At 37.0% G+C, this 13815-nt stretch overlaps 1 protein-coding gene across 2 annotated transcripts in view; it reads right to left on the reverse strand.

Moving 5' to 3' along the window:
- Positions 1-13815, reverse strand: part of CDKL5 (cyclin dependent kinase like 5) — a 109981-nt gene that overhangs the window by 49926 nt on the left and 46240 nt on the right. For both annotated transcript variants that reach the window (XM_090264458.1, XM_090264457.1), the window contains exons 4-6: positions 7904-8040; positions 3875-3995; positions 1893-1952 (exon numbers count right to left, since the gene is read on the reverse strand). In XM_090264458.1, the coding sequence (XP_090120584.1) occupies positions 1893-1952; positions 3875-3995; positions 7904-8040 (318 nt within the window). The remainder of the gene's footprint in view (positions 1-1892; positions 1953-3874; positions 3996-7903; positions 8041-13815) is intronic.

The raw sequence follows: 13815 nt of genomic DNA on the forward strand, positions 1-13815 counted from the left end.
AGTAGGTATTATTCCTGAAAATCACCAAACTAAGAAAGTACTAAAAATGCCATGATCAAAATCTTTTAAATACAGTGTTCAGTATTTTCTTTTATTCTTCTAAGCACTTCTTAAGATGTTTAGGACACAGCAGGACTCTTCCCTGCAATATTCCTTATCATAAAGTATGAAGAAAATTAAGTTCTGTAAAACATTTTTCCTTAAGCAGGTTCAGAGAAAATCAGTCATTCTAAAGTGAATTCATGGAATGTTTCCATGTCTCACTTGTGTGCTCCATCTCCTAAGTACTAATATAATGTTTTCAAAATGAAATGTCTTATTTATATGTGGAGGTTTACATTGTATGTGATTATATTTGAATATCTGAAAAAATAACATTTAAAAAGTCAACTTATTTTTCAACACATGCATTAAACAAAAGTATAATTTAAAAAGTGACTCATAGAAAAAGAAGATCAAAACTATGAACATTAAAGTGAAAACAGTATCACAGCCATCAACAACAGAAGCTAGGGAATTGAAACAAAGGCAAACTAAGCAGACAACCAGAGTGGGAATAGAATCGTAGGCATGCTGAGCATGGTGGGGGAGGTCAGCTGGGAGAGGAAACGGAGGAGAGGGAGGGAGATGGTATAAGGATTAAGAAGCATAGTAGGAGGGTGCAGAATGGACAGGAGGATGTTGAGAAGAGCTTATATGCATGAGCCATGGACATGAACCAAGGTGGGAGGACTGCTGGAGGGAGAGGGGTTGCGGGGTGGAGGGGAGCAAAGGGAAAAGAAATTGGGACAACTGTAACAGCATAATCAATAAAACATTTTTTAAAAGTGACATGACAAACACCCTGTATTTTGAAATCTTTTCTGAATTTTTTTGATTTAAATGTTTAGAAGTGTTTAATATAGAGTTTTATATACAGGAAACAATATACAATTTTCTACTAGAAGAGAATACAACCTAAAAACTTCCTTACATATTCAATCAGGAGCTGGAGTATTACACATCAATTACTAATCTCATTCACTGAACATTTAAAGAGAACAGAATTGTTCTAAAAATGTCTTTTGACCTTAAAGATATACATCTTTTATATTTATACCATACACACGTGTGTATGTACATAAGCATATTTTCATTGTTTACAATAATGCCTACAACAATTTCTATCAACATTTAAAATATTTAAAAATTTTTTTATCCCACTCGACCAAAATGCCACAATGGTATTTCCTAGAAAATTATTTTTCTGGAGTCATTAAGCATGTATTTGCTTTGAATTCTCATTACGTAAATACTGCATGATGAATTTTAAAGAGTAGACAAAAGAGAGAGTTTTTCAACATATAACCCTATGCTATTTTTAGTCAAAACATAACAAATACTTTTAATATACCTGTAAAAGCTACCTATGTGCTATAGTAACTTAAATTTTCTACAGTAGTCTTACCTTCACAGGGGCTATATTCCAAGGATCCCCCCGCCCCCACCAGTGGATGCCTGAAACCACAGATAATACTGAACCTGTATGTACTGTTTTTTCCTATACATACATACCTTTTCATGTAAAAGAAGCATTTTACAGCTAGTCTTGCACTGTGGGGCCATTATTAAATAAAATAAGGGTTACTTGAACCTAAGCACTGGTGTACTGAGATAGTCAATCTGATAACTGAGACAGATACTGTGATTCACATCCCAGGCAAGACAGAGCAGGAAAGCACAAGATTTCATCACACTACTCAGAATGACACAATTTAAAATATTATTTCTGGAATTTTCCATTAAATATTTTTGGACCTCAGCTGACCGTGGGTAACTGAAATCACAGAAAGTGAAACTGCATATAAGGGAAGACTACTGTATTTAAAGGGCTCAATTACTCTTTAACTTACCGAAGTCACACAGTTTCAAAATATCATTGTGGCTGATTAAGAGATTTTCTGGCTTTATATCTGGAGTATCAAGATTAAAAAAAAAGCAATTATTAAAAAATGCCCTGTGTACTACTGATTTACACCGTTAGATCACTATAACAGCATCAAACTAGAAATATCCAGAATGATTTGAATAGCAACTTGTGGCAGTGAAAAGCAGAGTAACATAACTTATGCTGCTATATAAAAGTTTCAAGTAATTTCTTTCTGAGGAACATGCAGACCACAATCTCAAATTAATTTAAGAATGATTGAATCTAGGCCACCACATTTTAAGAAGTGATTTTTACTTTATAAAATATTAATAACAAATTTTAAAGGTAGAATATAAAATGTTTACACCCACAAGATACCTTAAAAGCATATATGAGAATAAATACCTAGCATTATATTTACTGGAGGAAAAAACACAAAGAAGATACATTTTGTTATGATTTTCTATGTAATTTCTATATTTACATATCTCTTTAGCTTTCCTATGTGGTTCACAACTATAAATGTCTAATGCTGCAGCTATATTGAATGAGTCAAGAGAAGATTTTTCATGTTTTCCTTGGATCTTTGAAGATGTGGTGGGAGTCGAGTAGTAGAAATACAAAGAAGATGCAGTTTAATTACCGCCTTGGGAGGCATCTCACAGTTGCATTTGTTTAAAAGATTTTACTTATTTATTTTTAGAGAGAAGGGAAGGGATAAAGAGAGGGAGATAAACACCAATGTGTGGTTGGTTGCCTCTCTTGCATCCCCAACTGGAGACCTGGCCCACAACCCAGGCATGTACCTTGACTGGGAATCGAACCAGGGACCCTTTGGTTTGCAGACCAGCGTTCCATCCACTTAACCACACCAGGAAGAGCTCACAATTGCATTTTTAGAGATCCATGGTCTAAATCATATGGCAGAAGTGAAACCGGAGAAAGGGAACAGGTAGGAGTGAAACCTGTAGATTTCAGAATCATGGTTTCTACTGCTAATTCCCAATCATTGATTCACAATACACTTAATGAAATCACTGTATCACTATGGAAATGCAGCTAAACCAGTTCCTCATTAATATCCTCAAACTGCATAATACAGGTTATTTTACCCTAGACACTAGATTTCCAGTTGACTGAACATCTATCCATGCCATCCCTGCTAAGATAACTGCTATGGAAGTCAAACACAAGAGAAATATCACCTGTCTCTTTCTAGAAATAATAGGAGTTGGCATTTTTCACAAGCTATTCTTAAAGTGAGACTATTTTTAAAGTGATATCCTTGTGTCTGTGTATAGGTAAATTAAAATGTAGCATTCACTTATTTGATAATTCAAAGACACGAAGTGAATATAGCAACATTTTCTGACGAATACCTTTTAGCGTCATTATTGTATCTATTTGTGTCCCATTATTGTAAACCTCTGGAATGCAAGAGGTTATCAGAATATAAATGGTGTAGTTAAAGATGGTGTTCAGAAAGTAATTTCCGTTTTATTGCTATAATCTACATACCTCGTGGAAATAAAGAACAAAATAAAAGTTTATGGAAGTATAATCATGGCCTTTATGTCAGATTGATCATGCATGCAACCTGCAAAAACGGGCACTTTTCAGTAACAAGGGAAAATTAGGTAATAGTACAGACTGGCGATCTTGGTCTCCAAGGGAATGAGCAGTGACTGTCAATGCAGTGTGGAGGGTGGGGAGGGTGCTGTTAATGACTTAGGGACTAGTTCTAAAGCCTGATTTTGGGTTTGTTTCACATTACCTGGTCTACCTGAAGGACCAAAGGAGACTTGGAAGGTAAATGATATCTCATATCAATACTTCCAAAATGTATTTCATCTAAATGGAATGTCAGTGTCTATGGAAATATTCTTATGATAGTAATATATGAAATATTTTATTGTTAAGTTGATGTTTTCTTTAATATTTTCCATTTCTAAATTCCATACTTACCCCTATGAACAATATCATTCTTATGGCACCAGTGAATAGCTTTGATTAGCTGATAGATATAACTTTTTACTTTTTCAGGTGGAACTCCATTTGGCATTTCTTCCAGCAATTCAAGCATATTCTAAAAATTAAATAGGGAGCCATTAATCTCCAAAATTAGTAGGTAGGCCCATAAATTATGTACTAACAATTTAAAAATGCATCTTAGGTGATCATTCATCCAATACTCAGCCTGCATTTTTAAAAATTGTTTTGTTTTTCATCTATAACCTTTTTCGTGTTGAAGCAGGATATCATATTAAATCAAGGCGCTTTTTTAAAGAGAATTTCCATTTTTACTACTCCCCAGTTCTGTCCCAAATTATAACCTTGTGCACTTTCACTCTCTCTGAAAGCTTTTAGGCATCATTTCAGCAGTTTTCAAAGGAAAAGCAACACAAAGTAGAGATAAGACACTGTGATGTATAAAGCAGGAGGGGAAAGAGTCATTTTAATATAGTACATTGTGCATCTTTAATATAACTTTGCAATAAAAGCAAGCCTTGAAAATATTCCTGGGAGACCTGGAAAATATTCTTAAAAGAAATAATCTCTAAGATTAGCAATCATCAATACAATCAGTACAAAAATTAAAACAGGCTAGAAAATACTGCTGAAATAAAAAATTCACAGACCCTAAACAAATCAATATTCAAAAATTTCAGTCTGGAGTGACCATTCTAAAATTCATGGGAGTTTTTCATTTAGTACAAATTCCACTTAACCAGTCTCACTAAATTTCCAGATTAACCAAACATTCTCCATTCCTTCTGTAAAGCACAAGACTGAGACCCACAGGACCATTAGTTTATTGTTTGTAGACGACCATCTAGGACAGCAGTTCTTAAAGTGTGACCTGTGGATCTCTGGAGGAGGTTCTCAGACCATGCAGAGGGGGTCCATGAAGTCAAAACTGTAGTCATTATAACACTTAGCCTTTTTCACTGTGCTGGTATTTGTACTTATGGCACAAATTGGTGGCACTTAAGCATGAATCAAGGCTTTGGATCCTTCAATGCCACACCCTTGCAGTTAAAATAAGAACAAACCAGTTTTAGTTAAGGATGTCTTTGATGAAGCAGTAAAAATTACTTTTATTAAGTTTCAATTATTAAGTACATATCTTTTTAGGAATCTACATGATCAAATGAGGGATATACATAAAGAACTTGATGCTGTATATCGAAGTATGATGGCCATCTTGAGGAAAAGCACTTGGGCAATTGAGTTGCAAGCTGAACAAGCCACTTTTCTTGTGCAACACCATTTTTTAGTTGAAAGGATGACTAACACACAAACATATTTATGTTAACATGTAATGGGCTTATTGTTATTTAAATGAATTAATAAATATTTTATATTGTTCAGTTTTGACTTTTAATGTGAGAAATAGTAACAGATAAAGCCCACAGAAATGAAAAGCACTTAGGGTTCCCAATAATGTTTAGAAGTGTAAAGGAGTCCTAAGACCAAGAAGTTAGAAAACCACTGCTCTCCTACAACATGACAACTTTGTTCTCACCAGTCAAGTTGCATGCATATAAACTCTCAGATTTTGTTTACAACACACCCATACCTATTTATAACAGGTGCACTTGTTATTTTAATATAACTAAATATCACATAAACCAATAATGCTTTAAAAAAAGAGAGTTGCTGTTTATAAGAAAATTAAGTTTAAAACTTTGGAAAGACTTAATAAAGGGAAGTCACCAAACCTACTGCCCTCTAATCAAACGTGACTGCAACCATCATAAAACATTGGCAAGGACGGGTGGTGGCGCTGAGGTTGCTTTGCAATGTTTTTAAGCTTTTGCTTCACTTTAAAGAAGCTAGCACGGGATATCATAGCTGATGCAATATGGGTATGATGTATGCAAGAAAGGCCCATCAGAATACCCATCAGAAGATCAGTACTCAAAAGGCCTCTGAAGAATGGTAAATCTATATTTATACGTTTTAAATTAAAATAAAATGTTTAAAGTATGTATACACCGTTTAAAAATGATTCTCTACTGGAATTGCTCTTTCAATTAACAAATGCATAGGAGGTTCCAAATGCACAGGAGGAATAAGAGGGCTTTGTAATAGAGAAAACTGTCTTATTTCATATTCAACTCTAAATCTTTCAGTGGCAGAGAAATCCATTCTTCTCTCATTCCACAGTAATATAATTTGTAAGAGGACACACAGGTGGTCAGAATGAAGAGTACAGTACATTTCCCTTCTGCCTTACGGCTAGTGTGGCCATGAAGCTAAATCCTGAGCTGCCATACCATAGCAGCCTGTATTGCCCACCTTTGCATTTGTAGGTGAGAAAGAAACTTCTTCGTTTCAACTCCTGTGATCCTGCATCTCTGTTACAAACCCCTACCCTTAGAGAATCTTTCTCCTTGCCCTCTTGACAGAATAGTGTGATGTTCACCCTCCACTGAAAAAACACAGGGCAGGGCAAGAATCCCAGACCCGGGGGTCAGAAGACTGGAGTTCTGGTAGCAGTTCTGCCACTTACCAGAAGACAGATCTCAGCTATGACAGACTGCCTGAAATAAAGAGGTGATTTCTCCATTTGCTCCTACTAAATTGTTATGAATTGTGAACAATCACCATGACTAGAACAGAAATAAAAAGGGTAAATGAAATAGATGTCAGAATTTTATGATTTGGCAGTGAAAACTGCAAATGGCATAATTATTTTTGAGAATTGAAAACTAATATAAAGAGCATCTGATTTTATAGCAATCTTTTAAAATAATTAAAAAATATATATATCAAATTTCATTTTTATGTTGGTGGGGAAGGTCCCTTCCTTAGGAAAATTCCTAAACTGACACAGAAAAAGAAACCTTAAAACCAATTTTAGTAAAGAAAAAACATAAAACAGCATTTAAAATAACAAAGAGCCTTGTAATATTTTTAACTTTTGCTTGTAATGAAGTTACTACACACACACACACATATTTTTTTTTTTTTTAGAAAAAGAATTTGTGAAGGTTGAATTAATTCAAAATCCATATTACTGGTCAGTCATCTCAGCAGCACTGCTTTCCAGTTCAGTATGGTGATGGTGGTGGTGATACTCTGTCATTTATGCCATAGAAAGCACCTGGGAATTGACCTAAAGCAAACATAAACCTCTCCAGGCTTAATCTTCTTTAAACAATAACATAGGGAATCAGCAGAGCCACCTATTTAATGATCAAGAAAACCTTTAAAAAGGGCTGCATGGCTCCATTTTATTTTACTCTTGTTAAGACACTGGTTAAAGTTCTTAACAATAACCAACTGCTATAGGTCAGCTGCTGTCCGAGAAAATCATAGGCACATAAAACTGATTACTGTAGCATGCATTTACCCTTACATTTAATAATTATTTAAAAGTATATTAAAACAAGTACACAGACAACTCGAGTAATGTGTGATTTTCTTGTCTCCAATGCTTCCAATTCCTTACCTGTGGTCTCACCTACCTCCTCTAGCCTTGCCTTATGCCTCCCGGCAGATCTTCTTCCCTCAAATATAGCAAAGCACTGGCAATTCACAAAAGGCTGCTTTGGGAGCCCATCCATTCACCATCACAGGTCTAATTCAGACACCCATCCTATGCTTACAGCATCTTACACATACCTCTACCATCCTGTACCATCCCTGCCAATTTATCTGTCTCTCCCTCAGAGGCCTCACTCAGGTTTAATTAAAATAAACCCAGTCTAAAATTCCTTGTTGAACACAGATTCTCAGACTTCAGAAGGCAAGTCAATATATTGTTTAAATTTAAGATTATTTCTATACAGTTAAATTGTATAAAATCCATCAATATATTTCAGGACTTCTCTAGTGCTTATGGGTAATACTTTCCATTTTTAAAGTCCTTAGATTATGAGAACATTGACAAGTTATCCTAGATAATAATACTTCCTTGAATAGTGTCAGAAACAGCCCTAAATAAAAGAATCAGGTAAATCTCCACAGCACCAATGAGTGACTTACTTTTTCAACATACTCAAATACCAAGTACAATTTCCCCCTCCGACGAAAAGCTTCTTTCAGCTCCACAATGTTTTCTTGTTTGAGAGTACGAAGCATTTTAAGCTCCCGTAAAGTCGTTTCCTTGACCTCTTCATTTTCTAGAATGTAAACAATGGCAAACAGAGTAAAATTAAAGCTTTCAAACTACTGTTCAAAAAAATTCTAAGAACACTGAAAACATACTAATTTCACTTTCCACTTTGAGTACTTCTGCATAAGAAGTCTAAGGATGAAATATTAAATACCACCTTTTCTTATTCGAATGATCAAGAATAAGAAACTTCAAGAAAAGGCTTATTTGACCAGCATGACCCTAATTTTCTGCTTGAATTTTCTTAACCTCCTTATTGTAAAATACATGTGTAAAACACAGAGTTCCAGGTACCACATATTAATCTACTGTCAGTTTAACTCTTAACACTACATACTGAAGAAGGAGTTTAAAAAAGCATAAAAAGGAATCAACCGTATCAGTGTACAGAGGAGCCTCTATGCAGCATCTGTAGCAGTTGATGTTTTTAAGTTTGGCCTGAAACTTTGGCTTAAAAGAGCATTTTATTCCTCAGGTTGCATGGGAGTCCCCTCAGTGAGCAGCAGCCATATGCCAGGCACCCACAATGCAGCACATAGTCAAGTTGCAGGGAATTCTAAGCACGTCTGATCTTCTCTTGGACCAGCAGCTGCTATAGGTTCCTGTCGTCCTTCTGTGGCATGTCCATCTGTCCATCCCAGATGGTGCAGCTGTACTGGGGTGGAGAACTTATGCTGAACCAACATCCCCTTCTGTATTATCAATGTCACTCATGATAACACCCACAGACATGGAGGAAGGCTAGAAGTCACATTAAGTCTAACGGATTCATTAACATTTCATTTTAAATGAGTTTTTTTATGGTTTAGACGGGAAATTCTACCTACCATGTTTACATGTGTATACATAAGGATACAGGTTCATAATTCCTTATCTGCAATTCCAAGAATCCAAAAATCAGTCTAAAAACTGAACACTTTTTCTAAGTTTATGGCACATCTCTTTAAAGGTAAAACCTGAACTGACATGCATCCCACTTAGTATGAATATTCATTTGTTATACTTTAGAAACAGTACCTGATTACAAGGTGCTAAAGTAACAAGTCAAATTTTCATTCTAAAATCCAAAAGTTATACATTCTGAAATACATCTGGCCCTCATGGTCTTGGGTTAAGGGTTGGAATCCTAGCTTAAGAGTCTAAGTTGTGTGAGCCTTGGGTTCAGGCATGCCTGGGGCAGGGGAAAGGGAGAAAATGGAGTTTGGGGATAGGAGTGAGAAAGATTAAGGTGCCTTCTAGGAAGAAATACTTCCTAAGCAGGATACACAGGAGGAAAAAGCCTGAATGGGGCCAAAGGGGGAGTGGATGTTCTAAATACAGTACTCAGAGTACTTCTCAGATTATTTTCTATCTCAACCCCCAGCCAAATTGAGTTTAAAGAAAGGAGAACTGGTTACGCCAATGAAAAAGACCCTCCCATTTCAGTAAGAAAACTGTTAGAGAAGGATGGAACTCAGACTAGGAAAGGGCAGAGAGCAACACTGCCTGTCGGAAGGAAGGCAAGAACTAGCAGTAGCTAAGGCCGACAGTGGCTTGCGCAGTGAACCAGCCACCAGCCCAGCCCTCATCAGGGGTACCCACGGCGCCCACATCAATGGAAAAGAGCACGACACAGTGGGGGCCACCTAGCAGTAGGGGGGAAACACGTGGGATTTGATGGGCGACTTCCCAAAGCAGCTTAGAGGATGGGGGCATAGATGGGGGCGGGGATAGGGACACAAAGGTCCAGCTGTTCTGCTGTTTGAGACTAAGCCAGAGGAGTGGTGTTTTGTGATTGTTAGAACTGCTAAAGCCTACAGAACACTAAAAACCTTTAGTCTTATGAAGAAGGGTAACCTGCCTCTGCTATCCCATCTGAGTTATGCTCAAAGTTGGGATAATCAAACTAAAATTCACCTGTCTCTAAGACATAGAAACACACAGGTCTCAGTAAGAAGCAAGATTTTCTCACAAGGAAGTGATTCAGCAAGATATAATGTATTGATTACTCATGGCCTGGTTCCTGCTTACTTTTCTATCCTCATCTCATGCCTCCCTTCCCCCAATGCTCTCTGGTAAGTCTTTCAGTTTCCAAAACAGCCTCAAACTTTATTTTTCAATGTTAGGGCCTTTGAACTTGTCCCCTCTGCCTAGAACTCTCATTCTACTATAGGGCTGGCTCCTTCAGGTTTTAGTTTAAATGTCACTCCCTGACAAGGTAAAACTAAAGGAGTTTATCATCACCAAGCCATTGTAATATGAAATGCTAAAGGGAATTATGTAAGAAAAAGATCAAAACAATGAATATTAAAATGGCAATAAATTCACAACTACCAATAATTGAATCCAAACAAGCAGAACAGGAACAGAATCATAGGTATGGGGATCATTTAGAGGGTTATCAGCTGGAAGGAGGAAGGGGGAGAATGGGGGAAATGGTGCAGCGGTTAAGAAGCATAACTGGTAGGTACAGAATAGACAGGGGGATGTTAAGAACAGTATAGGAAAGGGTGAAGCCAAAGAAGTTACACACACGACCCATGGACATGAACTAAGGGAGGTGAGTGCTGGAGGGAATAAAGGTACTGGGTGGAGGGGGGCAAAGAGGAAAAGATTAGGACAAGTCTAATAGCATAATCAATAAAATATATAAAAATACATAAATGTTATTCCTCATGAGCCTTGCCCAGAGCACTAAACCTAAGCAGGCCTCCATCCCGATTACTCCTTATCACAATACTCTAAGTTTCTTGCAAATCTTCACACCATCTTTATTTATGTGTTTGTTTGCTTACTGGTTTACCATCTATGTGGCCACCCCTGCAAACTGAGAGCTCTAGGAAGATAGGCCTTAGTTCTTCTGTCCAACCATATACAACCAGCCTAGGACTGTACCTGTTACAAAGAGGATCAATAAATACTTCCTACAGGTATACTTCCACTGGAGCCAGGAAGATATCTTTGCTCATATGTGGCTTGCACTTATTTCCTTATGACATGGGCAACTGCAATGCAAGACCTAGGTTTTGTATGCTTTTAACCAACTAACACTGAAATGTAACTTTGGGCAAGCCACTTAACTTGTCATTCATGAAGTAAATAAATGGGCACCCTACACACATACACTTATCCTAAAAAATCCCATGGCCTTTTAAAATATAATAATCTATGATTTCTTTTCATTAAAATCTCATTGAGTACGAGCCTAAAACTCATTTAATTTTGGTTCTTTGTTATATATACATCATTCAAACCAATACTGACTCTACTTAAGTATGTTTCCAGAGAGAAGAGAAAGGAATCTTCCAAAAGCAGTTCACAAAATCACTTAGTATGTAGTGCCCAAACCACCTCATTTGAGCAGCCTTTCTTTTTTAGGAAACGAAGGCTTCTCTAATTTATGCCAGTCAGGTATTAAAAGTTGAGATTGTAATGAGAGGGAATGGACAGGAAGTCGAATTATTAATTTCCTAAGTGCGAGCAAAATGAACACTCCTCATCGCTGGGCATAGTCTATCATTTTTGTTTCTCCGAGTACCTTCAAGGTTCCTGGCCTACCCTGGACTTTATGATGAAAATTTGGGCACTAAACAATCAGATGATGAGGAAAAGGAAAGCACATTCCATGTATGCATGCTTCTCTCCTCAGAGGTTCAGAAAGTAGCCAGGCTGTTCAGTGAGGGAGCTTTTCAAAGGTGGTAGCAGTGAGCACAAAAATCCTTGCCTTCTACTTGACAGAATCCCATGGATTCTTTATTTAGGCCAGCCTCCTCCAGTTTATAAATGAAGAAACCAATTCGAGAAAGAATAACTTTCTCAGGGTGAGTGAAGAGAACATCACATTGGGTAGAACACAGGGACATAGGCAACATGGTGGAAGGCAGTAAGGGAGTGCTGGAGAGTGAGGTGGAACACCTGGTTTCAGGTCTAGACTCTGTTAGTGCTCAGCTGAGTGGTAAAGCTGCATGCTATAGGTGGAAGAAAAACTCAGCAAGACCCTGGCGTTTTCATCTTAGTCTCAGTTCATCACACAGTAGCTGTGTAGCTTTGGGCCTTCGGATCCTTGGCTATGCATGCGGTTGGGATTCTATTCAATGATGCAGAAGGTCCTTCTAGCTCTATGCAGGCTAATGGCTTGGTCATCACTTATCACTGAGGGTGTTGAGCTTTGCAGAGATAGCAACTCTGACAAAATTATATAAACTCTACTGAGTGGTAACTAAATGGCAGGGTAGGAAAAGGACATTAAGTAAAACAAAACAATGAAGCCAAAAAACAAAACCGCTTTGAAGCTTGCCAGGAAGGTAAGTTTATACACCTAAAAATCAAGAAGAGAGGTTGACAAAAGTAAAAGTAAATTATTTTAAAGAAGAAAGATCACAGGAGAGAAAGAAATGCAAAGATAAGTGATGAAGAGAGAAAAATCTAAAGATGAGCTGAATCTCTATTGTAACTATTTTTAAAGAACTGTGGGTTTGTAAAAGAAAACCCAAAATAGCTATAACCTACTTTTTGAAATCACAACCCTGACATTCTTGTGTAGCCAAAGAGGCCCCCCAAAATGGAACTTCAAACAGGTATACTGGTGGTAGTCAACCCATCCTTGTATAAAACCAAAAGGATACCATGTTTGAGTGCGGTTGCCCTGGCTGAAGAAGGAATATCAACAGAAGGGTAATTAACATGGCCAGGAGGGTTGAAGAGTGGTGCTGTCATATATACCAGAAGAGATGAGAACCCTTAAATCTTCAGAGATGAAGGCTGGATAAAGCATGATGGAAATTTATTAAATCATGAAAGGTGCAAAACATTCACCAAATCCTCGAAGAATTCCCGAAGTTTGGACAATAAAAGCAAGTGTGGTGAAATCATGACTAGCAGAATGCTCAAGCTTAGTGAACTGAATTCTCTGTTTAACTAGGGGTTGCAACATTAGTTTCAAGGCCTCTCTTACAAAGAAATCAAGTTCTTGAATTTAAGGAGCAAAGATTATGAACTCTTGTTTTGTACCATTATATAAAATAAGGGAGGGAGAGAAGGGGGATAAGTAAGGGAAGGGTCTAGTCAAGGAACGTGTATGAATGACTCATGGACATGGACAACGGGGAGGGATATGATTGTGGGAGAAGGGGTGGGCTGGGTGGGGGGAGCAATGGTGGAAAAATGAGACAACTGTAATTGAATAACCAAAAAATAAAATTAAAATATATATATATATATATATATATATATATATATATATATATAAAATAAGTGTCCACAGTTCCTTGATCCAGAGATAAAGAGACAGCTTTCCAGTGTCTGGGTAAAAATAAGAATTAAATAAATTGGAAGAAAAAGGATGATCGATTAAACATTTTCTCATGATTAAGAAGAATAAGTAGGTCTATTCCAAGAGAAAAGTATTTATCTACAGAGAACAAAAGCAGCAGCAAGATATGAATTAAAGCAATTTTAATTTATATAAAAGTAGAGAGACAACTTAAATTCCATCTTAAGTGAAGACTGCAACACAGCTCCCTGAGAGTCAAGTCTCCTTGCTATGTGACAAGTAGAGAGAATTCCTCCTCACTCCATCACCTATACAAAGGACTGAAAAGTCCAATGAAGCAAAAGGTGTTGTCACATTAGAAGATCCAAATGTATATGTCGAAAATAAATTCCATACCACAGGAAGGATCTCCTCAAGTAAAAGCTGAACAAACAATGCATTTAATTCTTGCTGGTCCAAAGCTATCTAGTCTAAATCAGTGCTCTTGGATTAGTTAATAAATTCAGGATGGCAGACACGTGTACATGTGTG

The sequence above is a fragment of the Furipterus horrens genome, unplaced genomic scaffold (assembly GCF_987537825.1).
Source record: "Furipterus horrens unplaced genomic scaffold, mFurHor1.1.pri manual_scaffold_17, whole genome shotgun sequence".
NCBI classification, from domain to species: domain Eukaryota; kingdom Metazoa; phylum Chordata; class Mammalia; order Chiroptera; family Furipteridae; genus Furipterus; species Furipterus horrens.